Source organism: Oreochromis aureus, linkage group 4, assembly GCF_013358895.1.
Source record: "Oreochromis aureus strain Israel breed Guangdong linkage group 4, ZZ_aureus, whole genome shotgun sequence".
In the NCBI taxonomy this organism is placed as follows: Eukaryota; Metazoa; Chordata; class Actinopteri; order Cichliformes; family Cichlidae; genus Oreochromis; species Oreochromis aureus.
This window is the reverse complement of record NC_052945.1, coordinates 2,410,802-2,431,358: the sequence shown is the minus strand read 5'-3', so window position 1 is coordinate 2,431,358 and position 20,557 is coordinate 2,410,802. Positions and strand designations below refer to the sequence as shown.

The 20,557-nt window shown below is 46.0% G+C and overlaps 1 protein-coding gene across 7 annotated transcripts; it reads left to right on the top strand.

Annotated features, from left to right (window-relative positions):
• Positions 1-510: 510 nt before the first annotated feature.
• LOC116330641 (glutamine-rich protein 2) lies at positions 511-18,898 on the top strand. Of its 7 annotated transcripts, none has more exons than XM_039610599.1 (20): positions 511-1,114; positions 4,312-4,392; positions 5,304-5,381; positions 5,515-5,577; positions 6,283-6,730; positions 7,327-7,415; positions 7,526-7,860; positions 10,523-10,607; positions 13,283-13,552; positions 14,168-14,290; positions 14,769-14,837; positions 15,225-15,389; positions 15,868-15,986; positions 16,573-16,638; positions 16,744-16,845; positions 16,919-17,083; positions 17,335-17,500; positions 17,637-17,748; positions 18,036-18,146; positions 18,440-18,898. In XM_039610599.1, the coding sequence occupies exons 1-20, from the start codon at positions 755-757 to the stop codon at positions 18,553-18,555; spliced, it is 3,123 nt and encodes a 1,040-aa protein (XP_039466533.1). In that variant the 5' UTR covers positions 511-754; the 3' UTR covers positions 18,556-18,898. The 7 variants fall into 7 exon arrangements, 6 of the variants coding, with proteins under 6 accessions (XP_039466533.1, XP_031608895.1, XP_039466532.1 ...); XM_031753035.2 differs by having other exon boundaries at positions 13,283-13,567; positions 17,353-17,500; XM_039610598.1 differs by having other exon boundaries at positions 13,283-13,567.
• The last annotated feature ends 1,659 nt before the right edge of the window (positions 18,899-20,557 follow it).

The window sequence follows — 20,557 nt, the reverse complement described above, 5'->3', positions numbered from 1 at the left end:
CTAACCAAAAACTCAACAATCAGCTTCTCGGTGGAAGTGAAGTAAAGCTGGAAACAGAAAATAGAAGTGACGTGTAAACTAAAAACGATTTAATAAAATAAACTCATCCTATAATAGTCCCAGACGTGCTTTCATTTCCATTAGAGAGCTCTCAGAAATCCGCTTTTCCTCAATACAGCCTTAGTGCCGCTTGTTGCCTGGCAACCATCAACGCTACGAGCTTTCCAACGTGGGACTGTCGCGCGACGCGACGTCAAGTAAGAGTAAACGGTTAACACCACATCCGGTTACCGTCTTAACAATAAAAGTACTACTCGTAAATATTGCTGGCAAAATTCACAACAGAGCCCAAAGACGTGGTGCTAATCTGCATATTTATAAGATAAAATCGGTCATTATTAGCATGATTAAGATTTTTGTTTCCACAATACGGGTTTTATATTGCATTCAAACTTTATTTTGAAAGGTCAGCGTTTGTGCATCCGGCAAATATGGCTAGCTTGTTAAGTGGGGCTGCTGTTTTCTGTTGAACGATACTAGATTCCAGCACAAACCCGAGATTACCGCCACTGGTGGGATGTCTGAGTGAAACACTGGAAACCCGACTCTAGGGAAAGACCACTGACAATTGTAATTGTTTTTAGTTAGCTTTTACTTTTTCTACTATGGTTTTATTATAAAGACCAGGTCTTGGGTAAGGGTGAAGTTTGAGCTAACGTTAGCTTCACGGTAACGGTTTAACGGTCTGTCAAACATGTCGGAAGAGGTGAGTCTGTACGACCTGCTGAACCTATCCATCGGGACCCCCCAGAAGTCTTCCGTGAACTTCGGCGCCCTCCACTCGCTGCTCTTCGCCATGCTGAAGCAGCTGAATCTCCGGGAGGTGAAGACCCGGTGGAGGGACTCCTCTCCGGGTTATGGGAGCCCTGATCTGACGGCGGCAGAGGAGGAGGTTCAACCCGGCACGGTGCGGGAGGAGCAGGAGGTTCAGGTGGAGGTTCAGCCGGACACTGACTTCCAGACGCGGGCAGCCACTCCCTTATGCCCGGGCCCGGTCTCCGACCAGCTGAACCTCCTTTCCCGCATCCAGACATGTGAGGACGGCCTCTCTAAGGTGAAGTACTCAAAGACCACCTTAAAGACAAACCACCTATGATCACTGAGAAATACATCAGAATCTGTATGATGATATATAATCCGTGTAAGACTAAATATAAATTAAGTTTACTTTTAAATGGAGAAACTTTGTGCTCTGATGACACTGCGTTCATAAACAAAATAAAATAATAAGACACAGAAATATTCCTTCACCTGAAATTAACTGAGCAGGAAAGGAAAGTAACCCACCAGTGGCTCTGATTCACTCTTAAACCAACCAGTTATCATTCCTCATGAGTCATCCCAACCACCTGAACACAGAGTCTTTTCAAAGTAAAAGAAAGGTTTGGTGCCAGTTTCCAATAAATCAAATTACTGAGGTTGACCTCAGTGACCTCACAACCAATGGTCACCCAGCAGTAACCATGGTTCCCACAGTGTGCTGGGCACCAGTGTAACATCCATAACCTGCAGTCACTGTCCTGTATTTGTTGAATTGTTTAAAATTACTGTCTGCTTAAAAAAAACAACAGTCCCTCAGTTTATGCTCCTTTTCTGGTAGTGCTGAGAACACAACTTTATTGACATCTGCAGCATGGACATGTGACAGTGAATAACAAAGAGTATGATGTGGTGACACCACACTACAGTTGGGGTCCACCTGTTGGTACCATGTATTAAACAATCATCAGATTTCGCGCTCTGGGCTGCTTTAACCGTGCTGACACCTGTAAACGTGCATGCGCCTGAAGTTTTTGGTGGTTTTGAGGCCTTTTTTGCCTCTTAAAAAGAAAGAAATCCTTGTTTTTCGAGACACTGAACATCAGTGCCGACGCTGTTGCCTGATACCAGGGTGGGTGATGTTTGTTTGCTGTGTTGCAGTAATGTTCAGAGATGGTTTGGAGACGAGCTAAAAGACTAGATTTATTTGTTTTTAGTGAATATGTATTGTTTTCCTGCACAAAGTGAGAATAAAGAAACTATAAAGCGTCAGTAAAAACCACACACTGTATATAACTATATGATGCTTCCTCTGAGCGTGGGCCAGCGACTTCTTCTTCTCTTCTTCCATGTCTGGCGTGCAGTGGTGAACATTTCAGCATATTACTAAGCCGCTGATGACAGAGCAGAGCACAATGGGAGATGGGCGCCACCCCGACATCTCAAATGACCCCGGAGTGTCACCGTTCAGGTTTCTGCAGAGCTGCCGCCGGCAGATGAGCACAAACAACATCATCAGCAACACTTTGATCTTAAAAACGTTGAGCAGTGTGGAGGACGTTAAAGGTCGGAGATGTTTGTGGTCCACACTTTGTTGTCTTTCCCTTCCCCCCTCCTCCTCCTCCTCCCACTCTCCTCTCTGTGTGATAGGGGGTAATTAGTCCCCTGCAGAGATGCCTCTGGTTGTCAGGGGATGAATAGCTCTCAGGTGAAGAGCGGGACAGCGAGCAGGTGCACGGAGGTGCGGCTGAATCATTCATGTCCTTTGTGGGCTCGGCCCGGGTCAGCTGCTGTTTCTGCTGGCGTGCCCTCTTCATCCTGCTGCATGACCTCAGTGTGTTCTCCATGTGAAAGGCCGGATGGCAGGCATCGCCCATTAATCAGACCACTGTTTGTCTGAACATAGCTGTTGGTGCACCGGGGTCAGGGTTGGGTTGGGGGGGGGGTTTATAGTTAATGATTGACTGATCTGAATGAGGCCGAAGTGTAACCAGAACACAGATGGAGCACAGAGCCTTCACAGAACTGTTCCGCCATGTTGGCAAGTCTTTTTCCTCAGTCAGTTTGAGAGACATCAGCAGGTTCTCGTTATTTAGAGAAGCAGTTCTGAATATTTTGGATATATGAGTGATTCTTTCTAAGAATAGGACTTTATCTAATGATGATATTATAATATTCTCCATTCACTGATTGAGTTTTTGCTTTGTGAACATTTTGGTTGTGCTGAGTTAAAGGCCGTCACCAGGCAGCCATAACATAGACTGTAGATAAATGATGCACAAAGCTACTGTGACCTGTTGGCTTTGGTCTCATTATTGCCATATTTGTACCAGAGCGAGCAGCGTGGGAGACTGCACAGGAGCATCACACTAACTTGGGTACCTGTTGATTAGTGCTCAGTAACATCCAGCTAAAATCCTCGAATTTCACCCAAACTGGAGCTCAGACTTGTTGGACTGCAGCCTTGTTATTAATCACATATTTGCATTAAAAATGCTTCAAAAGTCATTCCAGAAAGCAGCGAATCAGAGTCTGTGTTTTATACCAAACTATGAGCGTCGTAAAGCTAAGCAGGTAGTTTTGGTACTGAAAACGAACCAAACAACAGGAGAGTTTTCCCAAAGTGTAATGAAGAATCCGGATTAGCTGTATGGGAATGTAATTTGTTTTAAAGTGTTTGAACCGTCCTGATGACCCCGGACACAAGGTGAGGCTGCACTCATTAACCAGCTCTGAGTCACTGAGGCCCGAGCCGTGGGGGGTCGCCATGCATCACTCGCCACATTTGACACAAGTTAAACAGCAGCTCGCACGCAGCTCAGGAATTTCCTTTGCTTCGGCGTGAAAGGACAGATAGAAATGCGTCTGTTTGCTCTGCCAACAAACCTCACGCCACCCCCACAGGAAGTGTAAATGACCCGCGGGTCAAAGAGCCAATTATCAACCCAACGCACTTCACGCTACATCACGAAATTAAATTAAAAAAATAACAACAACAGAGCACATCTGCTTCCCCATTCTGATTATTTATTTATCTCATATTTGGACAATTATTGTACTACAGCAGTTATTTTATAAATGTACATCACTGCCACACATGGACATCCACAGAAAATGAGTCAAACATCTCGTACCACTAACCCAGGCGTCAGCAACCGCTGCTGTGACAGCGCCATTTTTCATCCAGATAATCCATAATCTATAATCTATATGTAATCCATACATCAGCACAATTCACAGGACGAGATACGAGATAAGAAAGAAAAACCTGCATCACCAGCTTTAAAAATCTCCCAGATGAGTAAAACACACATGAGGCCAGAAAAGACACGCCCCCACCCACATATTTGACTTCCTGTTACAACTCCTCTGCCAATCGGTGAGCAGAAAACCACCTGGTGTCACTTTTCACACACCTACAGGATGAGAAGCAGTTTTTTTGTAATGAAAATGTGCGGCGTACTGATTCGAAGCTGTGTGCTGTGTCTGCAGTCGACGAGGCTGATCCTGGACCTGAACGAGCAGAACGAGCGTCTGAAGGAGCAGATGGAGGAGCTCCGGCAGCAACATGAGGTCGGGCTGCGCACAGCGAAACACGCCACAAACACCACGACCCATCAAAGTTTGAAAATAATTACAGTTAATTAGAGCAAAAAATAAATAAATCACAAACATTGGGACAAATTCTGTCACCTGCACCGATCCCCACCTGCTCTGGTGAAGCTCCACGTACGGACGCTGCTGATCACAAACCACATGGTCCCTCTCCTCTTTAGCCTGCAGGACCATCTGGAGTGAGATCGGGCCAAATTCTTTTAAACATTTTTAATGATATTTAATTTTTCAAACTTTTTCTATGAAACTCTGATCCAAGTTTTATGGAAGAGTTTCTACTTTGAATAATCAGAAATCAAACAGTCAGTCAGAAAACTCAAAGAGCCTGATATAGTTTATTTATACTTTATCCTTATTTAGATATACTTTATTTACTACAGAAGTAATATTAGAAACATCTTATAACAGCATCACTCAAATAAACAAAATAAAACATTTTAATGTGGTAAAACATGACACACAACAAAGGAGCCCAGTTTAACAGAAACAATGAAATATGCAAAATAATAAAGCTCCATAAACAAAAAATAGAATAGAAACCTGCAACTAGAAATAAAATAATAAATAGAAACTGTCAAAAAAAAGACCTGGTCTGACTGGATAGATTTATGAATCTGAACCATGGAAAGTTTCTCTGCTGTCCAAAAGCCTCAGTCAATGTTCGGCTGAAAAAAAGAGCTCGTCATAGCAAATATTTCGTGTATGTTTGACTTTTAGTGGCTCTGCAGGGAAACACGCTGATTCTGAGCCACGCCGTGTATTTCCAGTGTCTTTTTCCCCTCAGGCCTCGCCGCTCAGAGATGGAGCTCAGCTGATGCTGGATGTGGATTTGTGGGATGTTCTGATCTGTCTCTCTGTTCTGCGTTCAGATGGTCGGTGACGTGTCGGGGACAGCCGCTCGGGTGGAGAGCTGCTGCCACCGTGTGGACACTCTGGAGGAAACTGTGGTGAGGGTTTGTCTGAGGGGAGGATGTGACACGCCACCGTTTAAACTGTTGGCTACTGGCTTCTGTGTAATAATTTAATTCTGACAGTCTAATGAGGACATGTTTAATCCTCGTGATTTCATTGCTGTGACAGAAGTCTCTGAGGGACGCAGTTCTGCCCGGCGACAGAGAGGGCAAGACAGAAAAATTCCAGAAGGTGAGAAAGAAACGGAAACTTGTGTTTCATCAGAGGCCTGCAGCTCAGCTGAAACAGACGAGCTTACAGCCAGATGTTTAGAGTCCTAAAGTTATTTTAGTGTCGAGCGATTGGAGGAACGCAGCCATGTCTGTGTGCAGAGGCGAGCTGAGGCCTCAGCAGGTGAATATTTACCAAGAAACAAGAGACAACAAGCCAAACAGGCGGATGTGACATGAAATTCTGCTTTTAAAGAAGGTTATTTAATCAAATTTAGATAAAGTTGGGGCAGATGTTCATGGGAATTGGATTTCTTTGGCATCAAAGAGAAAAAAATGAAAATTCCAGCTCTGCTGAATGTTTTTATTTGAACCATCCACAGCACACGTGTCTCCTTTTTGGGGTTAATTTGATCTTCACCTGCCTGTTTATAATTAAAGAACCTCTGCTGCTCACTCCCAGCTCCATGTTTTTATGCTTGGCCTCTGCACAAGCAGCTTTGTATGATTGAAAGGTTCATAATAATCCTTCTTTATCTCACCCCGAGCTTTGGTGCAGCTCCAGAGTTTCTCCTGAAACAAGCTCTTTTAGCACCTCCCCCACTAAACCAACTTGATTTTGATTGGCTGCCCTTCACTGCTGTGTTCCTGACCAGCGGTATGCATTGGAGTACAGTGTTGATATTTGGCTGCAGTTTCACAGTGTTTGTTTCTGACTTCCTCACAGGAGCCTGGAGATTCAGGGGTCGATAATCAGCTCGTGGCAGCCAAACAAACCTCCTCGCCTTCCTGCAGTGACCTCACTGAACCTCCTCAAAGCAGCACACCTCCCTCCTCCCACCCCGACAAGGTCACCGTTGGACCAGCAGCTCCAAGTTCTCCAAATAAATCTGAGGAGATTTCAAAACTTCAAGAAGTGCTGGACACCGCTGAGCGTGCTTCGGTCCAGTCAGGGCCGCCTCCACAGACTGGTGTTAAAGCAGACTCTGCTGGTAAACCTCTAGCTTCAGATTCCAACAGCTCCACACCATCCCCAGAGGCAGTGGAGGCCCTGAGGAGCGTGAGCCAGCTGCAGGAGCGGCTCGTCCAGGTGGAAGCTCTTGTGGCGGCGTTAGAGAAAAGAAAGGCGGACCAGAGTCAGCTGGCTGAGCTCAGAGAGCTCATCGCCATCAAAGGTGACGCCATACAAGCTGTTAGAAAGTCTTTCATGAACACAGCTCTCATTTAAAGTGTTCAGATCACAGTGTGAGATCTGAAGTCATAGCATGAAGAATATATTAGAGCTGCACCAAGCTTTTATTTTAGTTTATCTTTCTTAAGTGTTTTTACAAATTATTTTGTTTAAAAATGTCTTAGCCTCCCAAAATGAGCTAAAGCTATCAGCACAATGTGAAGAAACAGCTGCTGTGAGTTTGTCCCCGAAACATCTGTTGTTGTGTGGCAACACTTATGTGTAATGCCAAATTGTACCACAAGGTGGTGCAGTCTTTCTTTAACCTGGTAAGTCAGTGAGATCACTTCTTGAGGGAGAGGATATAAAGATCACACACATCCCGAAAATGTAACACTCCTCCTGGTAAAACACTGTCCCCCAGTGGTGAAAGTTTGAATAAACTTTATAGATAATTACTGTAATTAATCCTTTAATTGTTATTTGTACATATCACAGCTCAAACTTCATGGAATTAATGAGAATTTCAGCACTTTTAGAGCATCTGTAGTCTGATTTATGCTCCCGGACTGCGATGCTGATGTTATGTTGAACATTTAGGTTCCCGTGGAGACGCGTTCAATAACCTGATGGATCAGCTAAACGAGCAGAGAGCTTTGATAGACCGCCTGATGAGTGACAGGGGAAAGGTGAGTAAGAACCAACCGAAACCAACCCTCTCTTCCCCAAACATCAGCACAAACTCCGCCTTGTCACTTCCTGTCTGTCTGCTCTGATGGTTAAATTTGTCCGTCTGAAGCTGGACGACTTGGAGGAAATGCTCATGAGCCTGATGAGCCCACACAAAGAAAGCACCTCCGAGGTAACTACGGAGAGGGCGGAGTTACAAGAGGCTGCAGAGAGGGCGGAGTCAGAAGTGTCAGAGAGGGCGGAGTCAGAAGCTTCAGAGAGGGCGGTGTCAGAAGTGTCAGAGAGGGTGAAGTCAAAGGCAGTTTCAGAGAGGTTGGAGCAAAAGAAAGCTTTGGAGAGGGTGGAGTCAGAAGCTTCAGAAAATGTGGAGTCAGAGGCTTGCAGAAGAGTGGGTTCAGACAGCGAAGGTTACCGAGAGCTCAGAGAGCAAATATCCTACCTCAGGTAAAGACACACAGGAGGGAGAGTCAGTTTTACATCACCCGACACAAGTTTTAAAAGGACCCCTGACCATGAATATACATATACAGCTTCCTGTAGTAACACCAGCTTGGCTATTTAAAGCTCGCTTTAACTGTTTAGAGAAAAAATGGCAATTTTAGGAGAAAAAAAGTTTCAAAAATTTTGAAGTCTTGGCTTGAAGCTGAGGGCAGTGAGAGAAGCATAAACGTGATGTAACTGAGGACGTTACTCAAACTGCCTCTGCAACACGAAGGCAGTCGCAGCTATGGAGGCGAGAGGATCTGTGTATGTATTTAACTCTGGCCCCGCCCACTTCGCATCACCAGCAGTTATTTCATCCGTCACAGCTGGAGTTGTTAAATGTCATTGTCCTTTAAGACCGAGTTCATGCTCGCCAAGTTCATCACCCAAAAGCTCCTGAACCAGCGCTCCTGCAGCGCCTCGAGGCGACTGTTGTTGGGATTTGGAGCTTTATAAATAAAACTGATTTTTTTTTACAGCAAGTGTGGCACACCTGAAGAGTAAACGAGGGGGGTGTTGTGGTGACAACGACGATGGCGCCTGACAGAAACTAGACCTAAAACTGTTATTTTACGATGAAGCATCTTCTGCTAACGCCCATTTCAAAGACAAGATAAATATGATCTGTCATTTTCTGTCACAGACGAAACACTAGTGGGCGATGCAGTTTGTAGCTTCATTGTGTGCATTTCTAGCCACTTTTTCTTCTGACATCATTTTTTGAACTGACTGGAAGAGAATGATTCAACTTGCAGAGAGAAAATCGCTAAACGTGCTGAATCAGGGCTCCTTTTAGTCTTTAGAAACTTGTCAGGAGTTTTATTCTTCCTTGTGGAAGGAGACGAACACCAGGGTCACTTTAGTCGTTGTGCTTTCATGATTGATTGATTGATAAACCTTTATTAATCCCACAAGGGGAAATTTCATGTTAAGGCTGCCGACCTACAGTGGCTTGTAAAAGTATTCGGCCCCCTTGAACTTTTCCACATTTTGTCACATTACAGCCACAAACATAAATCAATTTTATTGGAATTCCAGGTGAAAGACCAATACAAAGTGGTGTACACGTGAGAAGTGGAACGAAAATCATACATGATTCCAAACATTTTTTTACAAATAAATAACTGCAAAGTGGGGTGTGCATAATTATTCAGCCCCCTGAGTCAATACTTTGTAGAACCACCTTTTGCTGCAGTTACAGCTGCCAGTCTTTTAGGGTATGTCTCTACCAGCTTTGCACATCTACAGACTGAAATCCTTGCCCATTCTTCTTTGCAAAACAGCTCCAGCTCAGTCAGATTAGATGGACAGCGTTTGTGAACAGCAGTTTTCAGATCTTGCCACAGATTCTGGATTGGATTTAGATCTGGACTTTGACTGGGCCATTCTAACACATGGATATGTTTTGTTTTAAACCGTTCCATTGTTGCCCTGGCTTTATGTTTAGGGTCGTTGTCCTGCTGGAAGGTGAACCTCCGCCCCAGTCTCAAGTCTTTTGCAGACTCCAGGAGGTTTTCTTCCAAGATGGCCCTGTATTTGGCTCCATCCATCTTCCCATCAACTCTGACCAGCTTCCCTGTCCCTGCTGAAGAGAAGCACCCCCAGAGCATGATGCTGCCACCACCATATTTGACAGTGGGGATGGTGTGTTCAGAGTGATGTGCAGTGTTAGTTTTCCGCCACACATAGCGTTTTGTATTTTGGCCAAAAAGTTCCATGTTGGTCTCTTCTGACCAGAGCACCTTCTTCCACATGTTTGCTGTGTCCCCCACATGGCTTGTGCCAAACTGCAAACGGGACTTCTTATGGTTTCCTGTTAACAATGGCTTTCTTCTTGCCACTCTTCCATAAAGGCCAACTTTGTGCAGTGCACGACTAATAGTTGTCCTATGGACAGATTCCCCCACCTGAGCTGTAGATCTCTGCAGCTCGTCCAGAGTCACCATGGGCCTCTTGGCTGCATTTCTGATCAGCGCTCTCCTTGTTCGGCCTGTGAGTTTAGGTGGACGGCCTTGTCTTGGTAGGTTTACAGTTGTGCCATACTCCTTCCATTTCTGAATGATGGCTTGAACAGTGCTCCGTGGGATGTTCAAGGCTTTGTAGCCTAAGCCTGCTTTAAATTTCTCAATAACTTTATCCCTGACCTGTCTGGTGTCTAAATCCAATCGAGAATCTGTAGCAAGATCTGGAAACTGCTGTTCACAAACGCTGTCCATCTAATCTGACTGAGCTGGAGCTGTTTTGCAAAGAAGAATGGGCAAGACTTTCAGTCGCTAGATGTGCAAAGCTGGTAGAGACATACCCTAAAAGACTGGCAGCTGTAATTGCAGCAAAAGGTGGTTCTACAAAGTATTGACTCAGGGGGCTGAATAATTACGCACACCCCACTTTGCAGTTATTTATTTGTAAAAAATGTTTGGAATCATGTATGATTTTCGTTCCACTTCTCACGTGTACACCACTTTGTATTGGTCTTTCACCTGGAATTCCAATAAAACTGATTCATGTTTGTGGCTGTAATGTGACAAAATGTGGAAAAGTTCAAGGGGGCCGAATACTTTTGCAAGCCACTGTATTGCACGCAATGGCGGCGCCATCTTACCCATGGCGCCCTCGTGTCCAGGAAACGTGTGCAGAGGCTGGAGGAGGACATTAGGCAGCTGCAGGTGAAGCAGACTCAGTGTGAGGACCAGCAGCTACAACATCAGGTCAGGCAGGAAGTGCTGAAGCTCAGGGGACAAACTGGCGCCACCTACAGGGAGGGAATGGAACAGCAGCACACGTGTAGTCATAATTTAGGAATTTTGTTATGCTTGGCATTTTATATTTTACATTTGAAACATGGAAAATAGGCACATTCGGAAAAAACAATTTAAAAATATCAGAAAAATTGTTTGTTTTGGTCAAGGAGCCACGTCACTTTAGTGTTCGGTGTAACAAATCGATTCACGTATTTAGCTCGTTTGATCCATGAGTCGTTCAGTTCCCAGGAGCACATTTTTTGGGAGGGTTGGCTGTAGCTCAGGTGGTAGAGCAGGTCACCTATTAACTGTAAGGTTGGTGGTTCGATACCAGTGCTTCAGTCTTCCTGCCAAATGTACTTGCGCAAGACACTTACCCCATGTTGCTCTCTGATGCATCCATCAGAGTATGAATGTGTCTCAATGTTAGTTAGGAAGCACTTAGAAACAGCGTAGGAAGAAAGTGCTGGTGCGAATGGGTGAATGTACTAGGGTTGGGCGATATGTAAACATTTCCCAACCGGCAATCGTCAGTCCAACGATCGCCGATGGGCGATATATTCACGGATGCACAAACACAGAAGAAGTCCAAACGTGGACAAACTAGTTCCCCGAAAAAAAACAAAAAAAAACTGCTGTTTGTGTTAACGCGGCTTTTTAACCCAACCCATCTGGAGCGTAGAATGAACAAAATTTGGACAAACTGCCAAAATGCATTGACAGAGACATTTCAGGGATTTTGACTCACTCTGTGCTCCAGACGGGTTAATTGTTAATCGTGTTAGTCGTGATGACGGCGCGTTGACGCTGACACCACTAAAAAAAAATATAAAGGCGCCAATTTGGGATTTCTTTGGCTGTAAACCAGATGGAATACACTCAAAAAAATAACTCTTTGAATGAACATAAAAAAAATCATGGAAAGAATTTCCACGTAATTAAATTGCTTTATTTTAGCATTATGCAATTCTGTTATTCCAACTTAATGTACTTGAGTTGGACTAACTTGATTAATTAATGATGAATCAACTGTTTTACTACAGTTTTGTCCAACTTAATTTAATTGAGTTGATCCAACCCATGCAAATTACGTTAGTGCGACAAAAATGTTTAATCGTAATGGAAAGCCATTTATTAATGTGGAAATCCTTTCCATGATTATTTTAAGTTCATTTAAAAAGTTTTTTTTTTTTTTGGAGTCTAGAGTATGGTTAACACAAAATGTTAATGGATTTATAATAACTTCCACTCAATCCATCCTCTTATTTTTACCAGGGTTTCAGGGAGTCTGGGGCCTATCCCAGATGTGAGAGTACTGGAAAGGTCACCAGTCTATCACAGAGAGACAGGCAACCATTTGCACTCATGTTCACAGAAACATCAATTAACCTAACCCTAATTACTGCATAACATTTAGTTGTGGCAGGAAACCAGAGTACCCAGAGAGAACCCACTGCAAACTTGGCCAGATTGCAGATTTGAACCCAAGCCCTTCTTGCTGTAAGGTAACAGTGCTAACCACTGTGCCACCGAGCCGTCGGTCTAGACTTCAAAAAAATTGGGAAGCTAGGATTACAAGGCTTGATATAGAATTTTCTGTACGTTTTTGTCCTTTACAGGGTAAACCACAATAAATAGTGAAGGCATAAACTTAGTGTGTGTATGGTTGTCTGTCTCTTCTAACCCCAGTGTCCAGGCAACCAACCACTCTTATTAGATTGTATCATGTCATCTGAACAAGAATAAATTAAGTTGCTGAATTTCATGCAGATCCTACATGATTTAATTACGTTCACCAGAGTAACATGAAATTATTTTGTTTACATTACAAGTTTGAATTTTGTAAATGTAACAACCACCCAATTTCATATTTTTAAGTGTAGGTAAACCTGAGGATGTAACCAAAGCGGTGTGGCGCTTGTGCAGACGTATAGTGCGAGCAAAGTACTCAAACACGACTAACTTGCATGAGCATGCACGTGTCCACCATCCGGCTGAGTATGCGGCTGTCAGCAGCTTCTGCAGCTCCATCAACAAGCGTTTGGGCGCATTCTGAGGAGGGGGCATCTGCTCGCACATGAAAGAGGGTGCTGTTAAAACAGCGTTATTATTATTTTTTTCTGTTGACTGCTTCTATTAGCTCCATCATTATTAGCAAACTTAATCATGGGCAAATAAATAAATAAATCGCTCTTGTAAAAACGATCGACGATGGGCTCAGCCTATCAATAGTCGATATATTTGCCCAACCCTAGAATGTACAAGTTGTGTAAAGTGGTTTGAGTGCTCAGATAGAGTAGAAAAGTGCTAGATGAGAACCAGTCCACTTACCAATCAAATAATTCATGCAGTCAGTCCTGTGACCTGCACTCTCCAGGTTTTTGGTTTTTCACCCCGGCATCATGTGTTTACCTGTAGGTGGCGTCTGTTTCCTGAATGTCATACAGGATGCATCATGTAGATTTCCACACTGTAAAAATTATCTCAAATGACCTTGTGAGTCTGAAAAAAATCCAGACAAAGCACGAGCAGAGGAAACAGACTCCAAGACATGGACAAAACAAAGCTTACAGTCAAAGACGCTCCAGTGTTTCAGGCGACATGCATCAGTCTAATCTCAGTTCTTTGCCCTCCGACCTCAGCTGGACGACCTGCGGGGAACGCTGGAGGACACGATCTTGTCCTTCACGTCTCAGCTGTCCACCAGGCTCTGCGATGAGGCCGTGCAGGCGGAGAGTGGCGGTCCAGGAGTCAGTCAGAGCGAAGAGTGGTCAGCTCTGAATGCCAGAACAGCAAACACTGGGGAGAAGCTCGGCCTTCTGTTCGAGCGGTACGAGCAGCTGCAGGACGCGGTGAACAGACTGATCCAGCAGCAGGGCGGAGCTAGAGAAGGGCCGCTGCAGGACCAAGAGGCAAGCCAGAGCAGGGTGAAGATAGGGAACATTTAAGAGCTGCACGTGCTGAGGACACCTGACTTAGATTTTTACCTTTTAAGGTCATGTCCAAGCTGCTCTTACCTTGGCTGCTGTTTTTAGATCTCTCCATAACTCACAGTCTAACCTAGCGAGTACTGTAGGTGGCTAAAAAACATGATGTTCTTCCTCGGACACCACAGGAAGTTCTAGCTGTCTCTTCCTGGTGGACAGATTCGTGACGCTCAACACTGAGCGACGCAGTCCTTGCCTGAATTGCCCTAAACTGCAGATTGTTGCAGACGCAGCAAAAGTCCTCAGAGTTTAAGATTTTTGATGAAACCGCAGAGCGTGCACGGTACGAGGTCTGGATGGACTGCCAGGAAGTGATCTAAAAATAGCAGCAGTGGTGGAAGTGGTCCAGAGGTGCTCCAGGAGATGATGTTAAAGGGGAGATCAGAGTCCTGGCACCTTGTCTGGAAACTAAACGTCACTGCTCCCATATACGCAGAATACACCGGGGTTAAGCTGTCTGCAGGAAGATCTCTGATTCTTTCTGTGTGTGTGTGTGTGTGTGTGTGTGTGTGTGTGTGTGTGTGTGTGTGTGTGTGTCAGAACATGGAGCTGGTGAACGGCGTGCAGCAGGCGATGCTGCAGCTTCAGGCCGACTGTAAGAAGCTAAATGAGACGATGAGATCGCTGCACGAAGACAGCAGACGCAAGCAAAGACACATTGAGGTAAAACACGCAGCGCGTTTGTTCGTCGTCACGTGTCATTGAGTCTCAGCTACCACAGAATCACACAACAGGACAAAAACCAGCATGTTAATATGAACTGTGATGACACTTTTTACTTTTAATTTAAGGTGTAAATGCACCAAAAATAAACCAGTCTGAGACCGCGGTGTTACTTACTGCTCCACTCAAACATCTCAACCAGAACAAACCGCAGAGGTGGGATGTGCTGCGACGTGCGCGACACGTGAGGCTGTTCGTGCCGCTCATTAAAACGAAGCAGCAACGAGAAAAAGTCAAACGAGTTCTTGAAACAGTCGTTAAAGATTCAAACTGCAGGGAGGGAGGAGCTCCTGAAACTGCTTTTATCCAAACAGTTTTTCATCCATAAATATTTTGTCTTTGTTGTAATTCTTCTAAAAATGTAAAAGTTGAATTGAACAGCTGAGGAGACGCTGCTGACGGACTCTCGTCTCTGCAGGAGCTCTACAAGACGACGGAGGAGCTGGAAGTGAACAAGGCTGACAAGCAGATGGTCGAGAGTGAAATCGTGAGTTGGCTCGTTTTAACCTCCCACCTGTGGGAGGAGTCAGGCTCACCTGCTTTAGTTTCAGATGTTTGGGTGTGATCTGTTCCTCGGTAAGTTCTGCAGGCCGGGTTCAGCTTTTTTGAAGCTGACAGCCGGTGTTCTATGAGCCAGGTGTTTTCAGATGTCTCAGCCCACCTGCCGGACTCGCCCTGAGTCGAGGCCAAAAGTCGAATCTGCAGATGGAGGCCATGTTTGGACCAATCACCTATCAGGAGCCTCCTGCTCTAAGCAGCTCCCTCTCCCAAACATGCAGATTAATGCAGACGTGTGTGAGGCGACTGTTTCAGGACACCTGCCGGCCTCCGCCTTCTTGCTGATGACCTCCCAATTCTCCCTCTGTGCCCGCAGAAAGCCGACAAATCGGCCCTGGAAGGGAAAGTGAGCCGGCTGCAGTTCGACTCGGTGACGGAGCAGCTGAGCGGGATGTTCCACGAGCTGCTGAACAAGGTGACGAGTCAGGAGCAGGACTGGCACAAACTCATGGGCAAGCTCTCCACCGAGATGGAGTGTAAGGTAGGAGAGCAACATCGAGTCACGCCTGCAAACTCAAACTGATCTGAGATCAGAGCTCAGAGGGAACGGCAATGGGTTTAAATTTAAAAACATATGTTGTCTTTAAACCGTGACGATGTCTGCTACAGCTGTGACAGAAGGTAAAACAACACGCTGCAGTATCGGAGATTTTACGCTTCGGTCATAACAGGCTGATCCGGGGCGTCGCCTCGCTGTGTGAACACGATGAGTCGAGAATGAGGCGATGTAGGGTTTTCAAATTAACACCACAGGGGCATCTGTTAAAGATCTCAGATCTCGGTTTGAATAACAGTGACCTCAAAGTCAAGGTGTTGTTGTTGTTTTTATCAAGAAAAACAAAAGAACGTGGAAATAAATAATTTACTGAAATAATTTACTGGAAACTACGAATGCTAGAAGTTTTCTAGAATTGATTTTAAAATAAAAGAGTCATGGTTCTGATCTGGTCCCTCTGCAGCTGAACCGGATCGAGCTGGACTCGGTGAAGAAGCAGCTGGAGGATCGCTGGAGGAGCATCCACGAGAAGCTGCAGGCTCAGGCGGCGCCGGAGTACGAGGACGCCGCCGGGTTCAGGAAGTGAGAACACTGCACCCTCACACGCAGTACAGCTCACGATCACAGGCGCTTCCAGGTGTCATCCAATCCAGAGAAAGAGGGAGGGGAGGGGTTAAAAGGGGGAGGGGCTAACAGAGATATGGAGACATGGAGGTAACAAAGAAGGAGGAGCATTTTTAATAAATGTCTTCAGAACATTTTAAATATCTGCAGCAGGTGAAGAGCTGAGAAGCACCTGCTCAAGAGATCGCCCAACTCTTGAGCGATCGTGGCTCAAAAGTTGGGAGTTCGCCTTGTAATCGGAAGGTTACCGGTTCGAGCCCCGGCTCGGACAGTCTCGGTCATTGTGTCCTTGGGCAAGACACTTCACCCGTTGCCTACTGGTGGTGGTCAGAGGGCCCGGTGGCGCCAGTGTCTGGCAGCCTCGCCTCTGTCAGTGCGCCCCAGGGTGGCTGTGGCTACAATGTAGCTTGCCATCACCAGTGTGTGAATGTGTGTGTGAATGGGTGAATGACTGGATATGTAAAGCGCTTTGGGGTCCTTAGGGACTAGAAAAGCGCTATATAAATACAGGCCATTTACCATTTGTCCTCGTGTTTATTTCCAGGCAGCTCGTGGAGAGATTCCACTGCCTCTCCTGCGACCGGCCCATCGTGAAGCACACGCCCGGACCGTGAGTGAAAACCTGCCTGTCACAGAGTACGTGACCCAAACCTCTGAGCTGCTCTCTGAACTCCTCCCCTCTCCTGCGTTTGTACCTTTTCTTTGAGGGTTAAAGGCATCTGGTGACACTGCCCTCGTTTCCTGCGTTCCCCTCGCACAAGTCCATCAGGCCGTTCACCGTTTACACCATGGAGCAGTTACGCCAGCACTACCGGAGGTGAGTTACCTGCACACACCTGGTGAGGCTCCTCAGTGTCTTCTGTTCTGATGAGCCCCTGTCACCGCCTCAGCCAGCAGCCCGGCACCAACCGCTGCAGGTACGAGGCAGCTAACGCGTGCAGGAGCAGGGAGCGGCTTCAGAGGAGCCACGCCACCGCGTGCAGGCAGATAGAGAGCGTAGAGATGCAGGGACAGCCGCAGCACAGCGACAGCACGAACGCAGCGCAAGGCCAGCAGTGAGTCAGGGCAGGGGCGGAGTCTGCGGTCGCTACAAGGTTAACATGGAAAGAGCAAGACTGTAATTTCATGCGTTGACTCGATCGCTGAGTTTGAACTTCAGTGCTGCCGTTACCGCTCGGCAGCGTTTCTGAAGTGAAGCTGCAGAAAATCAGCACGATGGGAAAATGTTACGTACGTGATGATGATGTCACTAGAGATCAGTGAGCAGATCTGTGATTTGTGTGTTAATCACCGTTCCATTTCTCTGTTCTCACACCTCGGGCAGCGAGCGCATATCTGAGCTGACGGATTACGGTCACCTGGCTGCGGCGCGGAGCTGCGGTGGGAGTCATCACACCAACGCTGCGGGCGGTCAGCGGCGCGGCGGCCCGCAGCACACAAAACTCCACGGTGAGGCAGATGGTACGATTCAGGTACGTCTGAGGAAAACGAGCCTGAAACTGCAGCGAGGTCTTAAAGATTGGTTGGAGGTTTCACATTGTGTGTGTGTGTGTGTGTGTGTGTGTGTGTGTGTGTGTGTGTGTGTGTGTGTGTGTGTGTGTTGGTCAGTCGGAGGAGGTGGATATCGTTGGACTGGACGGGCGCATTTACAAAGGGCGCCTGAACGTCCCGGCCTGCAGGAACTCAGAAACTAAACTGCCGACGATCCCCACCAGAGACGGTAAAATCTGAATCCATCACACGTCACTAACGCTGCGTCACACTCCGGGGGAAATATGCTCACATCTGAATCACACACAGGCTACACGACACAACCCCCAACAAACACATGAAGCTCGACTCCAGCAGACGTTTGCACTGAGTTCAGGGTAAAATTTCCAAAGAAACAGCCTCACAGCGCTGCTCTGAACACACAACGATGACACCTGGTTGTCATGGTGACTCCAGGTTTGCAGCGCTTGTTCTTCTTCGCTTTGGTCACATGTTCCACCTGCTCCGTGTCTGCAGGCGTGTATAAGAGTAAGGACAAAGCCAAGCCTGCTGCCTCTCCAGAGGTGGGACACGGCAATCCTCTTCATCAGCCCTGCAGTCCCAGGAGCGCACCGTGCAGCCGCTCAGGTGAGTCATTCACGCAGGTAAAGGTGTCATCAGTTCCAGTTAAAACAAAAGAAGCTAAGAAGGTGAGGAACACCTCGATCTCTTCCCCCCCTGAGAGGAGCAGGAGGAGGTGGCCGGGGTTAGGGAGGTCTGAGAGTGTCTGTTGTTTCTGCTTCACCTTTAAAGTTTAAACTGGAGTGAATCCTTCTGTGACGACAGCAGAGCGCCTGAGTGTCCGTTTCTTTTAAATTCATCTGATGTCTAAATGTCCTGCAAACACCAACCTGGCTCCTCCTCCTCTCCTTCCTCTCCAGCATCCAGCTGCTCCGGTCGCGATTGGCCCGTCTCGGCTCTGGGCTGTGCGTCTCAGAGCTCCATCGCTCAGGGTTCAGCTGCAGCAGAGAGCACCGCAGAGCCTCCGAGCAACTAGCCCCTCGACCTGTAGGGGGCAGCGTCAGCCTCCGTGCTGTGTTTAGTTTGTGAGTGCAGACGGAGGTTCGGGTAACCTGCTACTGCTTATCGTCCAGACTACACATCCCAGAAACCCCCTGTGATGTGGCTCTGTACTTATTTTTTCACTTTGAATATTGTTGTTAACAAATAATAAACTTTAGTGTGAATTTAATCACTTTTTAGAACATCAGATATTAAACATCAAACAGATGTTATTTATCATAAATGAGCCACGTTTAACGTTCATCTTAAAGGATCCTTTTGATGTGATTCACATTAAAACTTCACAGAGTCTGTCTGAAGATGGCCTTTGTATGTTTATTTGAAATAACAGAGGATTCCCTCTTCATCAAACCACCTGATCAACTATTGATTACTGAAATAATCAATAGTCTTTAAAAAGCTTTAAGAAGGTCAGGAGAGGTATAGAATTATAGAATTATTTCACCTTTCTTTCACCTCCACACCCATTTACACACCTTAGCTCGTGTGATTAGATAGAGGATCAATAGAGGGTCCATGACCCTCTTGGGGGACACTCCCATAGGACTTAAAATATGGGACTCTCCGCCAGTCGCTCTTAGAACTGAAGAAGCTTCAAGAAACTTAAAGAAGTCCAGAATCTTTTCTTTCCAAGCTCCTCAGACAACCTTGTACATATATATACAGATATACTCACAGATTTTGTTGTAGGATATATTTTTATAGCAGCAGCGAGAACGATCAGAAACACTGATTTAAAGCTGCGTACATGCAGAGCTCTGTCACAAAGCCTCGTGGGGCAGAGAAGAGTTGTGTTGTTGTCGTGTTGATCTGTCAGCGAGCCGAGGACTCAGGTGTTGCATCATGTGGGGAATTACATCATCACTACCAGCAACAAAAGTACTTCCTGTTAACAGGAACACACACAAGGCCACGAGCAGGAAGGACACGCTGATGAGTAAATACAAAAGCAGGAGGGAGAGGTCCGGTTACAACTCCTGAAGCTTCCTGTCTTTCAACACGTTAGGTCTGCGCTTCAGTCCGACTCCAGGCAGCCTGGAAAACCTGGGAACTCTAAGCTGTTTTAGTTTGCAGTGGAGATGTTTACAGATCAGGACCTTTAAATACATAATGTAAACATAAAGTCTTTATGATCGTCCGATTTTTCTTTCCCCTCAGTGATTGTTTTACAGACATCATCGTGTCTGAAATCAAGCTTTTACAGGCGACTTCCCATTAAAGTCTCCATGTAGAAGCTTTTAATGCAGACTGACTTTGACTTTTTCGTGCTTTCTTTTTAAACTACCAGTCACACGAGTGACTAACTGGGCTTTAAATCCAGGTGTAGTATCAAAGACGCTGTGAAGTGAGGCTGTGGCATCAGAAGCTGAGTTCAGGTGTCAGCACATTCAGTGTGATTCAGGAAGCTGGGTCAGGTCGGCGTGTTTGGAGGGACGCACGATCTGATATCGTCGTGTTGGTGTTGTTCCCAGATCATCATACTAAATGTTGTTCCAGGATCAACATTGCAAGTGACCAATCAGAATGTTGTGACATCATACTTTTGCGACTTTGGGAAAAACCGCCGTAAAACAAAAAACTGTACTTAAGCTGCGAGAAACCGCCTCTGTCCACCGATCAACGGACCCTAACCCTGACCCTTTAATAAACGGTAAGCAGAATTGATATTGTCCTTGCAACAAATGCACGAATGGCTTGGCGCGCAAAAGAATAACGTCACAACAATGTGATTGGTCACTTGCAATGTTGAACCTGGAACAATATTTTGATGATGATCTGGGAACAACACCAACACGACGATATCACATCATCCTTGGAGGGACACGCTGGCGTTCAGCTCACTCATGCCTGAGCTGTGACCCCTGATGTTCGTTCCAGGCGGCGTTTTTAGTCAGGCTGACAGCGGCGGTGTAAAACCCTTCATGTCAAAATCTGGGACCTTAGCTTTTTACCCAGCAGACGCCATTTTTGTGACT

Bases quoted from the DNA above. Each gene is read 5' to 3' on its own strand.
- LOC116330641 (XM_039610598.1), top strand. From the start codon at position 755: ATGTCGGAAGAGGTGAGTCTGTACGACCTGCTGAACCTATCCATCGGG. The intron at 14,838-15,224 runs GTGAGTTGGCTC...CTGTGCCCGCAG, and splicing joins AGATGGTCGAGAGTGAAATC to AAAGCCGACAAATCGGCCCT. The intron at 17,501-17,636 runs GTACGTCTGAGG...TGTGTTGGTCAG, and splicing joins AGGCAGATGGTACGATTCAG to TCGGAGGAGGTGGATATCGT.